Genomic DNA, 13,114 nt, shown 5'->3' with positions numbered 1-13,114 from the left:
ATTTTTCAGACGCTTCAGGCTGCTGGGGCTGAAAGTCCCTACATGCAATGGGAAGGAAGGAAAGTTCCCAGAGAAAAGCACCACATTAATAAACCCAACCGAGAACAGCTGTGGGGGGTGATCCGGTTCAGAAATATCTCACCATAATCAGATGGGCCAGTATTTACATGTTTTAATACCTGAGCGCTATTAGCAGTAAATACTGTACTGTGGAACTAAGCTTCCATTTTTTAAAAATTACTCCTTCTACAGATTTGGTACCTAGTACAGGTAAATATTGGAGCCTCCAGCACTGCAGGGGGCAGCACAGCACAAGAAGAACCAGCATTTACAGGAAATACAGGAAAGTCTGGTTCTACGAGACTGCAGACGACTCAGAGAGGTTGCGGACTCACCCTGCTAGCCACCACCAGCTGCACCAGGCCAGCGGCGGACCGGAGGATCGCCACGGCCTCGTGGTGCGAGAGTCCCACCAGAGACTGACCGTTAATCATCAGCAGCTCATCTCCGACCTTCAGCCGGCCATCCCTGCGACAAAGGAACTGCATCAGCACGTTCAGCTCAAGACACACAGCGTTTATATCAAAGCAGCGTTTATAGACACCTGTGAGCAAATATCAAGCATGCATTACGCGCAAATAATCACATCTACAGTACAGGCCAAATGTTTGGTCACACCTTCTCATTCAATTTATTTTCATGACCATTTACGTTGGTAGATTCTCACTGAAGGCATCTAAACTATGAATGAACACATGTGGAGTTATGTACTTAACAAGAAGTGGAGACCTGGCCTCCACAGTCACCGGACCTGAACCCAGGGTGGTAGTAGCCTAGTGGGTAAGACACTCGCCTGTGAACCAGGAGACCCAGGTTCAAATCCCACTTACTACCATTGTGTCCCTGAGCAAGACACTTAACCTTAAGTTGCTCCAGGGAGACTGTCCCCTGTAACTACTGATTGTAAGTCGCTCTGGATAAGGGCGTCTGATAAATAATGTAAATGTAAAATGTAAATGATTTGGGGTGAGCTGGACCGCAGAGTGAAGGCAAAGGGGCCAACAAGTGCTAAACACCTCTGGGAACTCCTTCAAGACTGTTGGAAAAGCATTTCAGGTGACGACCTCTTGAAGCTCATCGAGAGAATGCCAAGAGTGTGCAAAGCAGTAATCAGAGCAAAGGGGTGGCTATTTTGAAGAAAGTAGAATATAAAACATGTTTTCAGTTATTTCCCCTTTTTTTGTTAAGTACATAACTCCACATGTGTTCATTCATAGTTTTGATGCCTTCAGTGAGAATCTACCCATGTAAATGGTCATGGAAATAAAGTACTGTACTATACGTCATTACACTCAAAGCAGTTATGCATCTATGAAAATTAGATGCAAATTAGATGGAAAAATGTATGTATTAAAACACATTTTTGAAAATCTGTGAGCTTTGTTAAATTACTTAACTCTTGTTTTCTGGACAGAAATTATTATTATTATAACAAATTATTTATGAATGCTCATTTGCATATACTGTCATGTTTTACTGGGTTTTCCAGAGTTGTGTTTTTATTAAGGATGTCCATAAATAAAAAAATTGTAAACAATTACACGCACAACTTGCAAAAAATTTAATGCATTTAATTGGGTGAGAAGCAAGGACTGGTGGCCGCTTCTGTGCACTCTGCATGACGGACTCGCCCACCTACAAATGGTGACACGACATGTAAATGTGAGGGTGCAGTTAATGAAACTTTGTTCCTTTATTTTAATATTTCCTTTTGACAGTGTACAGAGTGATCTACAACTATCAGCATATCGGCCAGCCCTGTGTAGCAGTGTGTTAATGAGAAAAACTGAGGTGATCTGATCTGGAGACCCTCGGGGTTAAAATAACTCTCCTTAATTTCAGACGGAATCAGCAGCCAGGCAGGTCGGAGCGCAGCAGACAGAAACTCCTCGGTGGCGCGCTGAGTTCCGGACTCTGGATTACGTAACGTGGAAAACTACACTGCTGAAATGACTGCCCACCCTCGCCCTGACCGGCTGGAGCTGAAAACGCAGCGCCGACTAACATCAGCAGAACGAAAATGTAAAATGATGATCATTCAGGCATTTTTTTTGTCAGTTCCCAGCATTCTTTACTGTGACAGGCCTGAAATCATTTCACCGAATGCGGCGCAAAGCCCGCCAGGCCTCGTTTCCCTCCTAAACGCTCCCATTAAGGCTCGACATCACCCAGGGGGTCATTTAGACTAAAATAATTGATGTTCGTCCAACTCCTGGCTTGTTAGCGTGCTGACAACAACAGCAGCGTTCCTGCCACTGGCTGCTTTAATGAATCACAAAGGGAAGCTTGTCAGCGAATTCCCAGGTCGCCTTCGCAACAGAACATTTGTGAGAAGCTGGGTGAGAGTAGGGGAGCGTGCGTTCTCTAACCCAGGGGTCACCAGGTCACCGGTAATGTAGGAACAGAAGCATGGCACTGTGTCATGATCCGGTCCAGAAGGGGCCACTCCGGGTCTGGGATTCGGACCAGAGTTTCATGTTGGTCCTGTGATTATGTTTCCTGATTGTTTTCACCTGGGACTGCCCGTATAAAGCTGCCCTGTTCGTGTCTGTTCGCCGCCGGGTCGTTGTTACTTGATGCCTCCCCTCCCCATGTATTAAAACCCCTGTTATGTGACGCAGTGCGTATGTGTCCTTCTTCCTCACCATGTCCAGCCTACTGCCTAGCAATGTCACCATGGGTGGTAGTAGCCTAGTGGGTAACACACTCGCCTATGAACCAGAAGACCCAGGTTCAAATCCCACTTACTACCATTGTAAGTCTCTCTGGATAAGGGCGTCTAATAAATGCTGTAAATGTAAACCAGTGTGACACACTGCTTAAAAATGTGATGGCATTAAATTGAACTTTATAATGAATGAAACAGTCTTTTCCTGCTGATGCTCCTAAATACTCCAGGGAAGTTGCTCAGACACAGACAGAGTAAATTAATCACAGTAAATTAGCCGGGGGGGAAAAGGAGATCTGTGGTGATCAGGTAATGAGCCCATTTCTACAGATGCAGAGGGAGCCTTGTGTCTGTGCTGGATATGGTGGAACCTTCCAAAGAGAGGTTATGTAAGATGGTAAAATATTATAAGCTCAGTTTAATGGTCTCACAGGTCAGTGCCCCTGCTTTTGCCCGTTTTGTAATGAATACGTTACTACGACCTTCTCCAACTGCCCACTAGTGGATCTATTTCTTACCAATGATGCAACAAGTTTCCAATGTAAATCATGTACAGAAGTACACTACCAGTCAAAAGTTTGGACGCACCTACTCCGTGGTGGTCACTATTGTCATCATCAAAAGCCGCTTCATGAGACGCTCATTAACATGAGTAGATGACTGTTAGCAACCGTCCCAGTTGATTTGACTGCCATCACAGAAAAAGCTCCCTACTTTGGAGTTCAACAGAGTTCAAAAGTTTTTTGCCTTGTTTGCTTTTTTACTTGTTTGTTTGTTTGTTACATAACCTCACATGCATCATTTCAAGGGTCTTCAGGTTTGACCTATAAAGTAGAAAATGCGAGACCCATAAAGAAATAGGTGTGTCCAAACATTTGATTGGTAGTGTATTTGCATGCTGTTGGTTGAAACTTTTGAAACAGATTTCCATATTTCGTATTTGAGGCAAAATACGACCAATCCATTGTAAGGAGAATCAGGTTTGGTCTGTGAAATGGCTGTGGCCATCACCGTGAGCTCATACAATGGACGTGAGTCGAATGTTATGTTGCCTTTGAAGATTAATGAGGGACGTGAAGGACCCTCGAGTAAACATGACTCTGCATATGCATGAGCATTGTTGTGGTTGTTGCCACGGCGCCGAGTGGGGTTGTGGGTTACCTCTGGGTGGCTCCGCCTTCCTCCACGTGGGCCACAATGATTCCATGGGGGGAGCGTTTGGAGCCACGCCCTCCAGTGATCTGGATACCCAAACCATCATCTCCTTTCACCATGTGCATCTTCCAGATCCGGCTTCCCTCTCTGGGCTGAGACAGAAAAACGAAGGTTTTCATCAAAAATCATACTGCACACATTTAAGTTGCATTCTGTTATTCGGGGACCCATAATCAGAAGGTTGCGGGTTCAAATCCCACCACCAAGTTGCCACTGAGCAAGGTACCGTCCCCACACACCGCCCTATTTTTGTATCTTATTTCTGTTGCAGATGCAAGTTATTTGCATGAAAATATTGTCAAAAATTACAAGCTATTCACATTATTCATTTCCAACATCAAACCTTCATCACCACTCGCCAGTTTCGTTCCAACATTTCAGTCCCCAAGATTACAGCCCCTTTACACCACTGTCTGTAGCTCCGAAATTGCTTTTATGACAACAAAATTGTTTTTTTTTCTCTCCCAACAAATAGCTTTGAACCACAGCAGGCATACTAACTAATATCTATGCTTCAGGTGTATGATGTTAAAGAAGCTGTGGAATGTGTGGCACCAATATTTTATCTTGTGTAAATCTGCCGTTTTCTCAATGCAGAAATGCAACAGCATCCTGACAGGACAGAGACGCCACAGCCAGCCCCTTCCTGCTGCTCGGGGGACGCTGTGTTCTTCACGCAGCCCATCGCACTGATGATTCTGCATCCCAGCTGATCTGGGCAGCTCCAGAGTATCAGTAACGCCACAGCTACTCTGTGTGTGATTCAACACTGATTCAAAACTGTGTGGCATCATTCACTTGTCGTGGTAACGCATCTGTTCTTTCAGAATAAGCTCTAAACCGTCCCCCCCCCCCGTGTTTTCATGGTTTTTGCCTTCAAAATGACTAGGCCTAAAATACTATATCAGTGAAAGAGGAACACAATTGACAAGCAGATCGCTCACATCCACTAGGACTTTTTTTTTATTGAACTTTTTCTATTATACAGTTGTCATAGTGTCTGTGCTATTGTTTTTTGCTTCTCTTATATTGTACTGTCCACTTTCTGCCATGACAATGTAAATTTCCCACTTGTGGGACTAATAAAGGATCATCTTATGTTAACAGACATGCAGGATAGAACTATTTTATGAGAGATGCCCATGACAAGAAGAACAATTCCAAAAACCCAGCCAGACGCAAATTCCAGGTCTAAAAAAGATGACATATTTTCATGCTGGTCATTATTCATTAAAACGGTGCAAAGGTGTTTTGGCACAGCAGTGTTGTGGAACATGGGAAATAAACAAGCAGGTGTTGTAGAACAATATGTGGTCATTTGCTGATTTTGTGATTTAGCACGATCACAAAATCCCAGAGAACAACAACAACAACATTTATTTATTATATAGCCCAAAATCACATACAGTATGTCTCAATGGGCTTTGACAGGCCCTACAGTTGACACCCCCACACTTGACCCTTCTGCACACAAGGAAAAACTCTAGGAGAGAGAAAAAAAGGTTGGAAGAAACGTTGGGAAGGAGCGATACAGAGAGGGACCCCCTTCCAGGGTAGAGTGAGCCTGCAAGTGGTGTCAGTGCAGGGCTGGTGATGATTTGTACAATATACTAATAAGTCCTACAGTTGTAGGGTTGGAGAAGTCCAGAATGTAGTCCAGTGTCATGGTCTACATTACATGTCCATTATGGTGTTACTGGTCCACTTGAAGATAGATGGACTGTCAAAATGTATTTCATGTTGAGCTGCTGAATATTTTTAATCTACAAAATACCTTAACCTTTTAAGACTTTCTGTACACCCACACACACAGAACAAGGTTTGGCTGTGCTTTGTCCAATTCGTTCTGTGTACTTATTCTGGATGATTACTTCACAAAATATGCAGGGTCTTGTTCACTAAGAGTTATCTTGTTCATTTGTTTGCATGTTGACTATCAGGCACTTCCTTAAATGTATATACTATTTGCATTTTATCAAAGGCTGTAAAATATCAATTGTAATAATAATTGCAATAATTCTCAGTGCTCACTGCTTTCAGCAATGGCATGAGAGCTGAGTTACATGGACAAGCCAAAGTGCTCTGGGAGTACCAGCCTCTAAACTGGGTGTGCTGGGATTTTTCAAGCTCACTTCCAATTTAAACCAGTCAAATGAACTCACATTGCAACTCAGCACCGGGACAGGAAATTGAATCATGAACGGGCACTGCTCACGGCCCAGAAAGAAATAATTAAGTTAGGACCCACAAATGTCCTCAAGTGAGTTCATTCTCATTTCCAATTTTCCTCAATTGGACTGCGGTTGACTTCCTTTATGATCTGATCTCCACACTGTCCCTGGAGGAGCAAAAGACTTGCAGATGACCCCATCAAGGACTCTACAATGGCGGCCGCTCTGGCCCAGTGGCCACACTTCTCACAGCTTCGCCACCGTGACTCCTGCTGTCTGTTTTAAGAACACACATCTCAATTACTGACCCTGTCAAAGAGAGAGAGTTGTGTGTGTGTGTTCAGATAAAACTATAAAAAATATACCGTGTGTATTGCCATTATCTTTCAAAAATTAAATGATAATCTAGATTAAGTAACCTAATTCTGATCAGGCAAATTGCCCACAACAGCCATGTCAAATGACTAGTGAAGACAATAGATGCTTTCTGACGCTAATATGCTCGTGGGAAACGTCTTTGTTTCCACGTTTATATGTGTGTTTTTCTTTTTTTTTAAGTGTCCTCTGGGACTGATGCTGTATTGAGTGGTTATGATAAGAATAGCCATCAGGGACGGCCATCAGGTTATTACCGTTTGTCATAAACATCAAGGCACCATAACCTAATAACTCTGTTCAGCAAGTCATTAATACTGATCTTCATTTGCATATCGCTTAAAAGACTATAGTAACCGTACCCATATTCATGAACATCGGAAGGAGAAAATTTCCCAGGCTGAAGCTGAAAATAGGCGACACATGACTTCTTAATAACAAAGGGAAAATAAAGAAACAAATCAGAAGATAAAATTAGCACTGCTCCCTTGTGGTACGATGAGATCCTCAAATAGGACTAAAAAATACAGGCGATCGAGGATGTTATCTGCCTGCATGTAAGAGGCTCAGCAGGTGGGCGGGGCGGGGAGTCACGTGAGGTGACCTGAGGCCGCCACGAGTCCGGACAGGTCGCTGAGCAGAACGAGAGGCAGCCCGGCGACTATAGAAAAGCTCCCAGGCGTAGCGTGCCGAGATCCGACCTGCAGCTTTCCCACGCTGCTCCTCCTCCTCACCGGCGGCACGTCTGTCATCGAGCGGTGGCTCATGGCCCCGCAGCACACCAGACAGATTATAAACGGTTTAAAGGCTTCAGCATCAGCAGGAGTAGGGTTTCGCCAGGTTAGGGTTTTTCGATCCTGGTCCTGGAGGACCACCTGCCAGAAGGTTTTACATGAACGTTACAATTTGAATGTGTCCGGTTGTAAGCAGTACAGATTAGACTGAAAACCGGGAGCAGCCCTAAGAATTCGGTGTCCACCCACTCTTCTGTGTAAATGACGTGTGGTTTTGAGCATGTGCTGTGGGAAAAGGTATCTTTAGGGAATGAAAGGTTACAGTTACATGGAACACATGTATTTTGAACATCTGACATGTCATACATGCACAAGGACCATGACAGGCGCCCGGGGAGCACTGTGTGGGGACGGTGCCTTGCTTTGAACTCGCAAGCTTCCGATTACGAGTCTGCTTAATTGATGGTTGAATTGTGATGTACAATAAATTCCCCTTCTGATCTCAAGAGCCATCACTCCATTTACCAACCAAACACAATGCAGGATTCTACAAATAGGGGATGTAGGCCACGCCATCTGTACATCACCAAAATTTTTAGATTAGATTAGATTCAACTTTATTGTCATTACACATGTACAAGTACAGGGCAACGAAATGTAGTGAAGTGCAGAGCTGCATTGGCCGGGAATCAAACCCGGGCCTCCCGCGTGGCAGGCGAGAATTCTACCACTGAACCACCAATGCAAAATCTAAAGATCTCTGTGACCAGGTGATATTCCATCATTCTTGAGATATACGGTTATGTTTAACCTTTCTTCAATAGTTCACCCAGCAGAATGCTTGAATGGCTGGAATAATTTTGCAACAATTGGCAAAATGAAATACATTAATAATTTATACAACCTGGAAATAAAATGTATTTAATTAATTAAAGTCATTGGACATATTTAACAATGTATGTCATTTGGCCACATTCATTATCTATTTCATTCTGGCACTCGTTGGACTCCATGTATTGGTTGTCAGGATTGACTGCAGCTGGGCTCATCACCGGTGGCCAATCCTGACGGTGCATAAAAGCAGGAGGTTTCCGCCCCTTCGGCAGCGCCGACATCCATTCACTTTCGTGAATTCGGTCATGAATTTGAATTCCGTGAGTGACTGCGTTTATGTTTTGAGTTCTGGCAATCGCCATACGCCTGCGGGTTAGTTTAAGTTATTCCCCTTTATTTCCTGTTCTTGGCCACCGCCCCATTGTTTATTTGTATTTATTGTTTATTTTATAATAAAACCCCTTCCCAGGATGTCCTGCTTCTGCACTTCCCTTCCCCGTCAGCATGCAAGTGGGACAGAATGTCGCCGCTCTACCCAAAAGCGCAGAGGAGGAAAGCAGAGGAGAAGAAACGCCGCGAAGGACGCAGCCCAGCGCGATGAAAGCGGACGCCAGGGGAGAGATGCGCCAACCGTTCTAGTGGAGTGTCTTCTCCCTGATAAGCCATGGTATGCGGCGCCGCATGATGACGTCACCCCCGGGAGAATCCATGAAACCCGGAAGTGACAACGTCGGTGGGTGAGTGTGCGGAGGGAAGACGTTGGCATCTACAGCAGCGAGGAAGAGACGTGGCCAGCGAGTGTAGAGGATGCGACCCCCACGATATTCGGCTTGTCGAGCCAGGAACTCTGCTGGCAAGGTTCCCCGTGGACTGGGATGACACGGACAACGACGACGCGCCAGTCCTCGATCGTCGCAAGGTCCGTGGAGCACTTCAAGGGAGGTGAGAAGCGACAACGGCGGCGTCCCTCCAGCGAGGAGGTGGGCAGGCTCCAGCCCGAATGGCCAGAGTACTGCCCATGGGAGATGATCGCACCCTGGGTCCAGTATGCCAGCAGGGTGGACGACCCTCGGAGTCACCGGTGGGAGGACACGGATGACGTAAGCGACAATGGCGTGGATTTTCGTTGGGCGGTCGGGGCCGGGATGGCTCCACCCAGCGCGTGCGTCCGAGATTGTCGCGACATCCATGAAGACCCACGTGTGCGTAGCATTTGTGTCTGTATGTCGCCCCCACTTCCCCTCTTTGTGTCCACCAGATGGCGAACCAGCAGCAGAGCCGAACCCCAGGGAGGGAGTTCTCAAACTGACTGCACTGGTCCAAGGCGAGGTGGACGAGCCCCAAGGTACCTCTAAGTCCAGCCGGGGGGGTGCTCCCCCAAAGAATTTTTTTTTGGGGGGGGGGGGTGCGGTTTGGGTTGGGGTGTCCTCCTGAGGGGAGGGTAGGTGGGGAAGCGATGGAGCTGGGTCCTCCGGTAGCCGGTGAGGAGGGCAGGCCAGGCATGGGCCTGCGTCCGCCTCCAGAGCGCCATAGAGCTCCCTGGTAGGCATGAGGACCCAGCTGGGACAGGCAGGAAGAGGGCCTGCTTGTCCCAATGAACGTAGAAGGGGCTAGCTGGATGGTCTGGCAATGCCCCCCCCCTTGGCACCAGGGCCGTGCAGCGAGAGGGGCTGCATGGTCCCAGAAGGCACCAGCCTGGGGTGCCTAGAACGGTCGGCGGAGGCTCTGGGACCACCTCCCTGCGCGGTGCAGGGAAAGACGCAAGACGCGTCAGAGGGGACATGCGGAGACAGGGTCCGGGGCCGCCACCCGAGACCACGCCAGGGAGCCAACCCAAGGGACCAGGGCTGCCATGCCTGACCACGGCGGGGAGCCAGCCCGAGGGACCGGGTCCTCCAAGGGGAGGATACAGCAGGGCAGGAGCCCTGTGGTTGCCGCCGTCTGCCCCGCCGCCTCCACTGATGGTACTGCTGGGGCTCCGAGGACGAAGCCCTTGGAGGGGGGGCTCTGGCAGGATTGACTGCAGCTGGGCTTATCACGGGTGGCCAATCCTGACGCCGCATAAATGCCGGAGATTTCCGCCCCTTCGGCAGCGCCGACATCCTAGTGAACTTTCGTGAATTCGGTCATGAACTTGAATTCCGTGAGTGACTGTGTTTATGTTTTGAGTTCTGGCAATCGCCACACGCCTGCGGGTTAGTTTAAGTTATTCCCCTTTATTTCCCGTTCTTGGCCACCGCTCCATTGTTTATTTGTATTTTTTGTTTATTTTATAATAAAATCCCTTCCCAGCATGTCCTGCTTCTGCACTTCCCTTCCCCGTCAGCACGCAAGCAGGACATTGGTAGTGGACATGGTCCAAGAGATGGATGCTGTGCTACACCGCGTGTGTAACGTCATAACAGAATGGAGTTTAAATGCAATTCAGTGTAATGACGTTCTACACATATGACCTTTTTACCACGCTGATAGAAAAAGAAAAGGATGATGTACATAAACCAACATAAACCACCTTCATCAACAAGGAAAACCATCAAACTGACCCCTCATGGGCTAAAAGAACGACGAAAACAACAAACAGCCCACAATAAAAAGACGGAGAAACAGAAACTTTCACTTGAAGTCATTCTGGGAAGGAGCTGAATCCCATTTAGCCTTGAAAGAGCTAGAGTTCAGAGCGTGGTTCATAACCCTTCCCCTGTCATGTGGTTTCCCACAGTCCGCCTCCCTCTGGGCCTCCGAAATCAGACGTGACTGGGCGAGTTCAGGATGCTCCCCAACGCTGCGCTGTGGTGAGCAGGGCACATGGCGGAGTGATTTATTTAGAGCTGGCGGCCCTCTGCAGCGGGACGGGGGGCAAACACGTCCCCGGCAGGACAGACGGGATGAGAGACGCAGCGGGCAGCGCTAACTACAAATTACGCCATCATCGGCAGACACAGACACCTGATACCGGCCGTATTTATAGGCTTTCGATCCTCAGATGACGACCCACAAACATGAAGGGGGTTTGGTGGAGAGGTCACATTTCACGCTGCTCCCTGCTCATTGATTCTACTGTCATGAAATATAAAATGAATGTCACACACATTTTAGACAATATCTTTTCAAAAATATATATTTTTGTCTAATTAATAGCTAATCTGATCCATAACCGACTGAACAGGCATAAAAAAACACCATCATCAACAGGTGGAATTTGTGTAAAAATGGTCCATTAGGGCAATATTAGGGGTGTTAAAGAAAATTAGTAATTAAAATCAAATTATTAATTACGATTCTCTCTTGAGACTAAAGATAAATGTCATAAACATAATGGCAAAATTCCCATGGAAAGTGTTTCTGCGATGATCCAGCATATTCTTACCTGGCAGGAGGGCTCACTGTTTAAAGACTTGGTCTTGAAGCCCTCGGACAGGTGGGCGTGTGAACGGGCCGGCAGAGTTGCGGTTCTCCCCACGGCCATGTAATTGGTCAATGGGATGTGCGGCAAGATGACATGGTCCTCGTCTGTGGGCGTATCCAGTGGGGTCCCAGGTTCAGAGGGCGTGGCCTCTGTATCCATGGAGCCATATCCATTCTCCTGCTCAAAGTCGCGGCTGTCTTTGCTGTCTCGGGTGAAGGACGACCTGGAAATAACGCCAAACTTGCGCGTGCGTTTCCCATTTTGGGTGGGGCTACCAATGGGCTCTGATGAGCCGTTTTTGTGCTGGTCATCAGTGGCAACATCCACACCAACGCCACTGCCATTGCATGGAGGGATAGGGGCTTTTCGCTTGATCCTGCGCAACATGATCAGGTAGATACAGCCGCCATTCCAGCACTGGTCTGCCAAGTAACTGCGGAGACAGCGAGAGGGACGGGTGAGTTACAAACATGTGCAATAAAAACACATCCAGCCATTTTACTCCGTCTTATACTGGCTTTTACTCCATCCAGATTAGGGCTGGGCGATATGGCTTAAAAAAAATTATGGCAATATTTTTTCCTTTATCTCGATACCTTGAAATTTCCATTATATTACTTTATATATGCTAAATGCACCATTTATTGCATAAAGTTACATCAATACAATGAATTAAACCAACGTTTAAAGTATTTCTTCAACCACGTTGTCCGCTCCATCTCCAAATAATGTCTCTGTGCCAGGAAAGTTCACCTCGAAAAAGCTAAGTACATGCTGTATGTTTAACATTAACATTAGAATTTATACTAAATATAAATAGAATTTACTAAATTGCATGTGGAATGAGATACATGGAGTATATTCCGTATACTTGTTTATGGTTTTCAGATGGTGGAATGAGCTACCGACTGCCATCAGAACAGCTCCATCATCGTCCTTCACTCCCTAGAAGACTGCTCTAGTCAAATCCACTTATCACTGAAATTCCAGCCACTTTTAAAGTTCATGCACTTCAAATTGAGCAACGCTTTTTATTCATGCTAATGTCTTGAAGCTAGAATGGAACGGTGAGCAGATCTAAATTACACCCACATTAACTTTCATTTAACGTGACCTTCAAGTTCCGATTCCATCCCTGAACACAATCACCCCACTTCCTATGGATCATACGCCCTGCCTGTAAACACAGTGGAATGTGATTTCATGTTTAAACACCACCAACAGCAATTACATTAGATTTCTTTCCGTGTTTTATCTTTCAGCCAATGGAAGCACACCGCATGGCGTGTGCCTTGTTGCATGCCGTAAGGTCGGTGGCAGACACGTCCTGTCACTGGCTGTTCGTGAAAGGGAAAAAACAGGAAGTGCAGAAACAATTAGGAAGAGCTGCCGGCGGTGAGCTGAGCTCCACGTCTAGACAGACGAGGAGACAGTGGCAGGCGGAAGAAAACTCCTTTCGTTCTTTCTTTCTTTCTTTCGTGCGACCTTGATGTGAGTGTGAGACTTCGCCCGTCCTGCAGAGCGTGGGCATCGGCTGTTCTACTGCAGCTACACATTAACTGCCTTTTTACCAGCAGGATAGTCAGAGGTTAATCATTCATGATAACCGTAGTCCGTAAAAAATGATCTAGCCTACATTACATGGCAGGAG

At 46.6% G+C, this 13,114-nt stretch overlaps 1 protein-coding gene and 1 non-coding gene across 5 annotated transcripts in view; both read right to left on the bottom strand.

Annotated features, from left to right (window-relative positions):
* The window catches only part of pdzd2 (PDZ domain containing 2), a 64,091-nt gene that overhangs the window by 23,008 nt on the left and 27,969 nt on the right, over window positions 1–13,114 (bottom strand). For all 4 annotated transcript variants that reach the window (XM_028995731.1, XM_028995732.1, XM_028995733.1 and 1 more), the window contains 3 exons: window positions 11,425–11,896; window positions 3,890–4,035; window positions 396–528 (listed from right to left, as the gene is read on the bottom strand). In XM_028995731.1, coding sequence (XP_028851564.1) covers window positions 396–528; window positions 3,890–4,035; window positions 11,425–11,896 — 751 coding nt within the window. The remainder of the gene's footprint in view (window positions 1–395; window positions 529–3,889; window positions 4,036–11,424; window positions 11,897–13,114) is intronic.
* Window positions 7,898–7,968, bottom strand: trnag-gcc (transfer RNA glycine (anticodon GCC)). Its single transcript has one exon. It is a non-coding gene; the product is annotated as a tRNA-Gly (tRNA).

Source organism: Denticeps clupeoides, chromosome 11, assembly GCF_900700375.1.
Source record: "Denticeps clupeoides chromosome 11, fDenClu1.1, whole genome shotgun sequence".
NCBI classification, from domain to species: Eukaryota; Metazoa; Chordata; class Actinopteri; order Clupeiformes; family Denticipitidae; genus Denticeps; species Denticeps clupeoides.
The sequence above is the reverse complement of the archived record's forward strand: the minus strand, read 5'-3'. Positions and strand labels throughout refer to the sequence as shown.